This window comes from Doryrhamphus excisus, linkage group LG21 (assembly GCF_037039965.1).
Source record: "Doryrhamphus excisus strain RoL-2023G ecotype Guam linkage group LG21, RoL_Dexc_Guam_v1.1, whole genome shotgun sequence".
Classification (NCBI taxonomy): domain Eukaryota; kingdom Metazoa; phylum Chordata; class Actinopteri; order Syngnathiformes; family Syngnathidae; genus Doryrhamphus; species Doryrhamphus excisus.
The window spans coordinates 9,840,521-9,851,403 of record NC_136377.1 but is presented as its reverse complement, the minus strand read 5'-3'; the positions used below and the strand labels follow the sequence as shown (position 1 = coordinate 9,851,403).

General features: G+C 39.5%; 1 protein-coding gene across 1 annotated transcript; it reads left to right on the top strand.

The window, feature by feature from the left end:
* The first annotated feature begins 5,992 nt into the window (after positions 1-5,992).
* On the top strand, positions 5,993-8,736 carry LOC131137601 (uncharacterized). Its single transcript, XM_078787946.1, has 4 exons — positions 5,993-6,784; positions 6,976-7,131; positions 7,930-8,022; positions 8,455-8,736. The coding sequence occupies exons 1-4, from the start codon at positions 6,620-6,622 to the stop codon at positions 8,734-8,736; spliced, it is 696 nt and encodes a 231-aa protein (XP_078644072.1). The 5' UTR covers positions 5,993-6,619.
* Positions 8,737-10,883: the final 2,147 nt, after the last annotated feature.

Below are 10,883 nucleotides of genomic sequence, written 5' to 3'. Positions count from 1 at the left end.
TTGTATATGCAACACAATTAAATTCTATTCTGCTTGGGAACGTGATTTAGTCAAGCAGACTTAAGTTGTTTTTGTATAATGTTGAACATGCTAGTTTCTTTCATGTAAAATGAACTTGATCAAATTAAAAAAACAAAGTCAATGTAATCGAGTTTAGTCTCACCCGGAAATGGAAAACATTCAAATATTGCCAGGACATGTCATTAACCACTCCGGAACAGAAGTTGGCGCTGATGCGCCGATCTTTGGATGGCAAATAACCAAGAAGAAGATCACTAAGCCCGCGAAAGTTGGCTAGTGGAAAAAATTGCCATACTCTGCGGCAGCAAGCCACCGACCCGTCACCGAAAAAGTAAGGTCTTCAAATGTATATGTTTCTGTTCTAGTAATTTGGGTGATAGTTAAGTAGAACGCTGTTCTCAAACAGTAACACAGCAAATATAACAATTACAATGCCATGTTAACTCTAGCTATCAGTGTGTATGTATAGCCTTGATATTTGCATCAAGTTGGGGAACGTTAGCTAGTGACACCACCAGCCGGCGGCAGCTCGCTGGAGGGCTTTAGCCCGATGCTAATTGATTAGCTCGCTATTTACTAGTAACTAACTAACGAAGTGATGAAAAAACGGAGCGCCGACTGTTTGGACAGTCAGTACAATTAACCACACAGCAAGCCGTGTTATTTATCCAGTATTTATGTACATGAAAAATTATCCGAAAGTCAAAAACACAGCAAACACAGACGGATTTCAGTGATTGAATGAGCTCGGTGTTTGCAGCCGACCGCCAGCAGTCAGCTGCCAATCAAAGTGACGTCGCTCTTCATTATGCATGATTTTAGATTGGGAGTCAGAAACTGACACCGCAGGGTTTTGACGCGCTGGGAGTGAGAATGTAATGTGGGAAATAAGAACTAGTACAAAGTACAAAGTTAGGGCATGTTTAGGACTGTTTGTGTGTGTGCTTTAGATAATCCTATCCTTACTTGCCATTGTGTTTAGAAAGTGTAATCAAAGTTAATGTCTGCATCTAGCACCTTTGCTTTATGATTGTGTGTGATTTATTTATTTATTTTTTATTTCACAGGTTCACTGTCTACATCATACATATTCAGAAAGCTCTATAATGGTAAGTGCTCTCATATTACTTTAAGCCCTAAATTTGCATTTTCATTTACCTTCAGATACATTTAAAATGTTTATTATTATTATTGATTGACTAATGATTGACTAATGACTAATGATGAACTTGATGTATGTTACAGGATTAGGTGCAGGGAATGTGGAGTTGTAAGGGGTGCACAGAAACTGTAGCAAGTAGGTCCAAGCTTTTGCACCACTACAAGTTAAGGCATCCACATTTTGGGCGTAGTTCTCACTATCCATGTACAGTGCATCCGGAAAGTATTCACAGCGCTTCACTTTTTCTACATTTTGTCATGTTACAGCCTCATTCCAAACTGAATTAAATTGATCTCTTACCTCAAAATTCTACACAAAATACTCCATTATGACAATGTGAAAAAAGTTTTTTTTTGACATGTTTTGAATTTATTAAAAATAGAAAACAAAAAAATCACATTTACATAAGTATTCACAGCCTTTGCCATGAAGCTCAAAATTGAGCTCAGGTGCATCTTTTTTCCACTGATCATCCTTGAGATCTTTCTACAGCTTAATTGGAGTCCACCTGCAGTAAATTCAGTTGATTGAACATGATTTGGAAATATAATAACTGTCTATATAAGGTCCCACAGTTGACTGTGCATGTCAGAGCACAAACACCAAGCATGAAGTCAAAAGAACTGTCTGTAGACCTGCGAGACAGGATTGTCTTGAGGCACAAATCTGGGGAAGGATACCAAAAAATGTCTGCTGCTTTGAAGGTCCCAATGAGCACAGTGGCCTCCATTATTCGTAAATGGAAGACGTTTGGAACCACCAGGATGCTTCCTAGAGCTGGCCGGCCTTCTAAACTGAGCGATCGGGGAAGAAGGGCCTTAGTCAGGGAGGTGACCAAGGCCCCGATGGTCACTCAGTCAGAGCTCCAGCGTTCCTCTGTGGAGAGAGGAGAGCCTTCCAGAAGGACAACCATCTCTGCAGCAATCCACCAATCAGGCCTGTATGGTAGAGTGGCCAGACGAAAGCCACTCCTTAGTAAAAGGAACATGGCAGCCCGTCTGGAATTTGCCAAAAAGCACCTGAATGACTTTCAGACCATGAGAAACAAAATTCTCTGGTCTGATGAGACAAAGATTGAACTCTTTGGTGTGAATGCCAGGCGCCATGTTTGGAGGAAACCAGGCACTGCTCATCACCAGGCCAATACCATCCCTACAGTGAAGCATGGTGGTGGCAGCATCATGCTGTGGGGATGTTTTTCAGCAGCAGGAACTGGCAGACTAGTCAGGATAGAAGGAAAAATGAATGCAGCAATATATAGAGATATCCTGGATGAAAACCTGCTCCAGAGCGCTCTTGACCTCAGTAGACTGGTCATGTACCTTGACCATATAGACAGTAGACATTAGCACACAGCCATGATCTCAAAAGATTGGCTTCAGAACCACTCCGTGAATGTCCTGGAGTGGCCCAGCCAGAGTCCAGACTTGAATCCGATCGAACATCTCTGGAGAGATCTGAAAATGGCTGTGCACAGACGTCTCCCATCCAACCTGATGGAGCTTGAGACTTATTGCAAAGAAGAATGGGCAAAACTGCCTAAAGATAGGTGTGCTAAACTTGTGGGATCATATTCAAAAAGACTTGAGGCTGTAATTGCTGCCAAAGGTGGATCAACAAAGTATTAAGCAAAGGCTGTGAATACTTATGTAAATGTGATTTTTTTGTTTTCTATTTTTAATAAATTCAAAACATGTCAAAAAAAACTTTTTTCACATTGTCATAATGGAGTATTTTGGGTAGAATTTTGAGGTAAGATATTAATTTAATTCAGTTTGGAATGAGGCTGTAACATGACAAAATGTAGAAAAAGTGAAGCGCTGTGAATACTTTCCGGATGCACTGTACATACCAGCATTGTCCATGCACATTTAAGACGTGGAATGCCTTAATTATCCACCAAAGTAAAATCCACACCACAGGTGTCACTCACAAAAAAGAAGCAATATTCAGTTGTCACATTTGAAGTTGTAGTGATTTAGCATCAGAGAAGGATTATTTTTCTCATATAAATGCCCATCTCAAACGAAACGAGACGGTCATTTGTATGTTTTTTAGGCTGTGATTTTAAGACATTTATTGTACTTTTAAATCACACAAAAATCGAAAACACCGCCATCACACATTGGTTGATTTTAAACCAGAAGTAGTCATAACTACAAGGATATCATCTGTGAATAAATTGGAGGAAAATAGTGAGGAGTGTGTTGAGCAGTCAGATACTGCCATTCCTTCAAACAGTCCTTCGCATGCAGAGGACTTGCAGAAGGTCATAGAGCAAAGATTTGCAGCTGCTTTGTTGAAGTTAGAACATTTGGTCCATGTGCCAACTTCAGCTGTAGATGAATTTCTTAGGGAACTCCATCATTTGATCTGTTTTGCCCCTGTTCCATTATCTTGTGACACTGTGAGAGACATATTTCATCAGAGAAACCTCTCTGTTGATGAACTTGCAATTAGATAAACTGTCAATGCAATTTGTTCTGGTAATCCAGTGCAAAGGTCCATACAAAAAGGTGGCTCTCTAAGTACCGCCTATCTGCGTAAGCAGTATTACAAGGAAAACTTTGGGGTTGTAGAGCCAGTTGAATTCATTCTTGATACTAAAAACAAACGCAGCTTCCAATATGTCCCAATATTGAAGTCTTTACAGCAGCTGTTAAGTAGAGAAGACATCATTACTAAAGTTGTTGAGGGCCATCAAAGACAGGAAGGCACATACTCTGGTGTGTCATATCAGTACAGATCCTCAAGGGATGGCTCTCTATTTAAGGAAAATTGTTTCTTTGCTGGAGAAAAGCCAAGGATCACCTTAAATTTGTATGTTGACGACTTTGAAACTTGTAACCCGCTTGGCACCTCACGTAAGAAGCATAAGCTTTGTGCTGTTTATTGGGTATTGGCTAACTTGCCTCCGGGCTCTCATTCTTCACTGTCATCTATCTACTTGTCAGTACTGTGCAAAACTGATGATGTGAACACCTATGGTTATGATAAAATCTTTGAACCTCTTCTGCAGGATCTAAAAACTCTCGAAGAGCTCGGTGTTTATGTCCCACGGTTAGGTGAGTCACTTCAAGGTACAGTATTCAGTGTAGTGGCTGACAACCTGGGAGCTCACAGTGTTGCAGGATTTTTGCAGAGTTTTTCAGCTGAATACTATTGCAGATTTTGCACAGGAAAGAGCAGTGATATTCTAAACTAAATTCTGTTGCAACTGGTGCTTTTAGTCTGAGAACTAAGGAGCTACATCAGACTCACGTCAGACAAGTCCAAGATACAGGTACAAGTTGTTTTGGAGTGAAAAAGGAATGTGTCTTCACACAAAATCTTTTCATGTCATCTTTGGCTATCCACCTGATCTTGCCCATGATGTTTTTGAGGGTATAATCCCAGTGGAGCTTGCTTGTTGCTTAACAGTGCTTATTTCCAGAAAGTATTTTACATTAGTTGACCTGAACAACGCCATTCTGAAGTTTCCCTACAAATGGGCTGACAGGACAAACAAACCTCATGCAGTGTCACAAAGTTTCTCCAGCAGGAAAACAGTGGGGGGAAATGCTCATGAGAACTGGAGCTTGCTCCGGTTCTTACCTTTTTTGGTTGGATCACTTGTACCTGAAGATGAGCCTGCGTGGCTTGTTCTCATGGACCTGAAGGACATCACAGAGCTTGTTGTTGCCCCTGTGCATAGTGATGACTCGCTGGCTTTTTTGGAAAGTAAAATCAAAGAGCACAGGCAGAGATACCAAGTGTTGTTCCCAGACATCAAGCTGCTACCAAAACACCATTATTTGGAGCACTACCCCCAGATGATCAGGCTGTTTGGTCCACTTGTTGGACAGTGGACATTGCGCTTTGAGGCTAAACACAGCTTTTTTAAACAGGTTATCCGACACGCAAGCTGCTTCAAGAATGTGCCCCTCTCATTAGCCTCAGAGCATCAGATGAGGATTGCGTACCATTTGAGCTCTCCACATCTGAATAAGTCTGACCTAGAGGTCTCAGCTGTAGCCACTCTACCAGTAGACTTACTCAAAGAGGAGATAGCACAAGTCATCAGACAGAAGTTCCCAGACACACCTGAGGTTCAACTTGCACAGTGTGTGACAACCAAGGGTATAACCTATAGGAAGGGAATGATACTGGCCCACAGAACAACAGATGGATTGCCTGAATTTAGTGAAATTAACCAAATCTGCATTTTACACGACAGTGTATTCTACATTGTTAATGAGCTGTGTGGCTGGTATAGAGAACATTATAGAGCCTTTGAACTCAGTCCATCACCCACAAGAACATTCACTCTCGTGGCACCCAGTGAACTCCTTGATACTTATCCACTGGTTGACTACAAGATTGGATCAGCCCGCATGGTGACTTTGAAAAGACATATTGAAATAAAAGGTGGTGTGCAATAATTGAGCTGAGGGTTTATGACAGTTTGTAACCTGTGTGTATGATATGTAAGTCATTAAAGAGTGTAAAAGTAAAGAGTTTCAATTAGAATTCATGAGGTTGTGATTTAAGTTAAAATGTTAAAAATGATGTTTAATTTTCTTTGTTTCTGCAGAGTGGCTTTGAAGATGGCTACTCCTGTGATCCTAAAGATCATATTGACTGATGGCAGCTCTCAGAGGTTGACACTCTCACATGGACTCCCTGAAACAGTTGATGACCTTATTGTTGAAGTAAAGAGACAATGTGGACTTCAGGGCAACTTAAAACTTCAATTCATGGACTCCTTGTTTGGAAACGAGTTTCTCAACTTAACCTCAACGTCAGAGGTGGAAGACAGAGGCATGATATGTCAAGGCCCACCACTATGCAACATGATGATAACTCTACTGTGCTTAATTCAGTCCTACACCCCCAAGCATCAAGTCCTTGCTCAACAACTGGCTCTTCATCACGGTCAGGTGAACTTGTGGATACAGACATACTGTCATCAAGTGAGTCTACAAGCTCACGGTCCTCCTGGCCAGCTGTGTTTCATGTACCTAAGTTCTCCTATGACACAGAGTTAAAACTTCAGCAGGCAGGTTTAGTTTACATTCAAAATGGCACTGCACTTATTCCAGATCCCAAGTTGAAGTCAGCTATTCTTGATGGATTAGTGCAGCAAATTGTGCAGTATAAAGTGTATGTCACTGATAAGGAGATGGAACAGGTAGCGCAGAGTCTCATCAAGAGACATGCATGTTTAACTGAGAAGGGCTCCAGCACTGGATGTGGTGGATGGAAAATGAGTTTAAAATATAAACTGTCTAACTATCGCACACATCTGAGAAAACTTGGATGCCCAGAAGTGACGGTGAACTCCATAAAAAACAAACCTGCTGGAAAGCACAGTGCAGCTTTTGGCATCAAAAAGGCAAAGAGAGCAATTTCTGCCCAACATACCCATGAGCTGAAACTGAGGAGAGTCTAGAAGCCATGCGGAAAGCTTTACTCTTGGATGTAAGGAAGAGGAACAACCGAGAGGTTGTCAAGCTCAACATGGAAAAGACTTTCGCATTGAGAAGACATGAGGTTGTTCGTGATGCACCGATGGTGGATGATTTCATGGCGAGATGGCCTGCTTTGTTTGAAGTCAGTGAGGTAAGGCTGATCTCATGCTGGGTTTTCATCTTAGATTTGCTGTTGATTAAATGAAAAGCTTGTATGCACTGGCAAATTGCTAATGTACCTGATAGCACATCATTTGTATGTGCTTCATCTCCCTCTTGACTGTCCTGGTCTGCTTTATGTGTGATGGTGACATTCTCCCTGAATCCTCTGTGCTTTTTCAGATCAACGCTGAATTCAAGAGAATCACGACTGTACCACTTCAGTCCAAGTTCTTTTTTCAGGTGGACCTCCACTCTGACAACTTGACAAGGCTGTTCCAGAAGAGAGGAGGACAGCTAGGTGAACGGCTCAAAAGAATCACTGCACAAATTGCCAATATAAGTAATGCAGGGCTCTCGCAATCAAAAATTCTTTCTGCTTTTTTGCGTTTACTTTTCATTTTTGTTCTTTCACTGTTGCATCCTTTTGTATCAACTTAAACTGTTCCTCTGTTTCCTTATTTATCTTCATATTTGTCTACCTCCTCTTTCTTTTCTTTTTTCCTGTTTCTATTTTCTACTTCCTCTTTTTCTAAGTGCCTTCAGTCCTCCTCTCACATGGAGTACACGGCAAGGCTCTCATAGTCAGAGGAAACTTGCATACATAGGGAAAGAAATGTGCACCCATAGGACAGTTTATACCAGGAGATTAAAGCGATATTCTACTTTGCCAGATTAGTCCACTAAATATGTACTCTCCTCCATTCTGATGTGATGAGTGACGATCTTCAGTTCACAAAACAATGCTTGAGTTTTAGGAGAAAGAGGGTAGCCTCATCCAGTACAATGGCAGTGAATGGTGACCACGGATGAAACGTTAAAAAAAGAACACAAAACAAACACAAAACGTCTCTATCCTGCTTGTGTGGTGTAATCAAGTGTCTGTGAGCCGCAACATTAAAAATTGACCGCGAAAAATGCCGTTTACACCATGTTTTTAGCCGAAATGTCAACTGTAGCCTGTAGCTGGATGTCAAGATGGCGTTGATCTTGCGAGACTTCCGCATTTTCATCCATTGAGAGATATACTACGAAGTCTCACATATTACATATTTAGTGGATTAAACTTACAAAGTGGAGTATCGCTTTAAGGCACATGTGGTGAATTAAGATGCTAATCTAGAAATGTCCTTTCAGTGTGATGATGTAGATGCTGGACGAGAGTGCATCATTAAAGGAGTCTGTGTCTACATGGGCGAAGATCCAGATAACCTCCTACAGGAATATGTGGTATGTATATGAATCGGTGCTTGTGTTCTTCTTCCGCTCTTCTGTTGTTCCCATTCTTGATCATTGTGTTGAAATTGTTTATTGATTAAAAGAATATAGTATATTCTGTTTTTCAAGTCAATTGTTTTACAGTTTCATAACCAAAAATCATGACAGTGTTTCTTGTTGCTGGTAAATGAACTTACAGGTAGAATAGAAGGTTCTCAAGACTTGTTGTGAAATTCATGAAATATCTGATTGCCTGCCAACAGTCTGATCTGTGCGTGTGTGCTGAAAAAGAGTCCTGTGTTGTCTCTAAATTTGCCTCCATTCTAACTTTGACCTTAATAGATCGAGTGTCACTATTTTGTTTATCCTTTTCTCGATGGGGCTTGGTGATTAGGTTTGACTTACCTAACTTTTCTTTACTTACCTTTTGTCTGTTTTGCACAGAGCCTGGATCAGAACACAATCAACAAGGCCATTGAAGACACTACAGTTGGTATATATGTTGTCAAAGAACATGCTTCAAGTGATGAAGCAGAGGACATTGGCATTGTTCTTGAAGGCATCAAGGTGTTACAAAACCTTGATAATGTAGCATTAGGTGTTGCTGTTTTATTTGGATTGATGTATGTGCTGAACCTCAGCTATCCTGCTGACCTCCGCTACACTTTTGAGGTAATTCAAAAGATCTGGATGGAGGGAAACTTTCCAACAGAGCACTTGCTCTGAAAAACAGACTCCATCAGTAAACAGGTCAGACTGATTTGACTGCACTTTTTTTGTGTTTTGTTTCTCAGTGACAAGTTGATGCAGGATTTATTGCTTTTTGTTTACAAACCTGTTACTGTTATTATGTTCTATTTGCTCTTGAGGATGCACTGGATGCTCCAGCTCACATTATATTTTTGAATGTACTGTGATAGGTTCAGATTGTTATTTGCTGTGAACCTTGTACTCTGAAAAAAGTTAGATTATTTGTAAGATGAATCCATTGCACTTTATGCAGAATTTACTTTTAATTCATTTTTGTTGTGAATTTACTGTAAAAACAGTTTTTGTGTTTTAATGTGATTTGTATTTTCAATATTTGTGTTTTGAAAGTTGTGGTTTTATGCTGAAGTTACTAGGCAACTGCACTGAGTTTAAAAGATCAATACACTAAATTTTGTCAGTTTTGATTTTTGTATTTGCACACACAATTGTCTACAATGTATTTGCCTGGCTTTAACAAATCAAGTTAAATTTAGAGACCTAACTTGTGTTGTAAGGACATAATAAAATTGCTTTCAAGTTACATAATACATTTAAATTATATTAGCATTAACAAATCAAGTTAGAGTTGCATTTGAAAAACAGGTATCTGAACATGAAAAAATTACTTTCATATTACTCAATTTGTTGGTGTTAAATCAACTTGATTCTTTTAAATACTCGCACGTAATTGAAATATTTTGATTTAACAAGTAATAATTCATTGAGAAGAAGAATGAAATTTTGTCAGTCATTCACATTCTTATCATGTGGGACCGATGTACACATTAAAATCAAGTAAATCCAAAGGATTTATTTTTTTCAGTGCACTGTAAAACTGTACAGAAACAAACACAGCACCAAAATATACATTACACACAGTGCCATGATACAAAGAATAATCAATAAGAGCAAAGCTAGTATATTGGAAGAGTTGCCCCCGTAAAAGTCAAGTAAAGACAAACCTTGTTCCTTTATTGGAGCACCTTCAACTGTTAAGCTATCTGCCAGGCTTCGCACAAACAAACGCACTGCAAGGGCAGTATAGTATTGGATATATGAAGTATGGTTATTGACCATGTAAAAATATTTAGCATTTATTATTGTTGATGCACTTAAAAAATAACGTCGCAGAACCACCGTCATAGAAATTTGCTTAAGGAGGAAGTGATGTAGTATTATAAGTGGTAAAATTTAGCTGTATATTATTTTTGGAAGGGTATGAAAGCACTTCTAATTTTAACTGGTGGAATTATTATTACGTGGAGTGATGTGAAAAGACACATTCATGTAGTCTGCTTGGAATATGTTTATGTAATTTACATAAAAGTCAATTTATTTATCGCCACAATATCGCCACAAAATTTCATCAGATTCACCATCAATTTTTTCGATCGGAAAAAAATCAGCTGATTAATGATTTATTAAAATAACCGTCAGTTGCAGCTCGGAATGCGACAAACACTCAGTTTCAGTCAATTTCAGGTTTAAAGTAATGTACTGATTTAAGCCCCACGCATTTATGGTTAAACCACGGCCACTTCCGTTTCATGCCCCACCCATTCTGAGTACATATACATTACATATATGATTTAGATGGATGAACAGATACAGATAGTGGCGTATCCCTAGTTGCAGCCCTAGAGACTATAATGTTATACAGTAATCTCACTTCACGTTATGAGTACAGCTATTTATTTGTAAAAATGCAATATGTATATAATTATTAGGGCTGTCAATCGATTGAAATATTTGATAACGATTGTCTACTATATTGGAGTCAAAAGTTAATTATAGGGGTGTTATTTCATGTCTAAAGGGATTTATTCATGTTGAAAAACAAAAGGTCACAAACTGGTTTACAATGGTCTAACAAGAAGGTATTGAATTTATAGCCCTCCAAGCCAACAGAGGGCAGTCTAACCACCAGAAAGGTGGGCAAAAATGGCTTAGGGAGTCATTTGGACATTTTTCTCCCAGAGGCGTTCAAGGAAGTAGAAAGCGTGAAAGGTGATAAGAAATGCTCCCATACATGACACGAGACTTGCTGAAGCGTGCCGAGTCACAAAATGATGTGTATCATATGCTCTGACCTTTCGCAATTGCACGGATCTCAAATAACTCCA

Bases quoted from the DNA above. Each gene is read 5' to 3' on its own strand.
- LOC131137601 (XM_078787946.1), top strand. From the start codon at position 6,620: ATGCGGAAAGCTTTACTCTTGGATGTAAGGAAGAGGAACAACCGAGAG. The intron at 6,785-6,975 runs GTAAGGCTGATC...GTGCTTTTTCAG, and splicing joins CTTTGTTTGAAGTCAGTGAG to ATCAACGCTGAATTCAAGAG. The intron at 7,132-7,929 runs ATAAGTAATGCA...ATGTCCTTTCAG, and splicing joins TCACTGCACAAATTGCCAAT to TGTGATGATGTAGATGCTGG.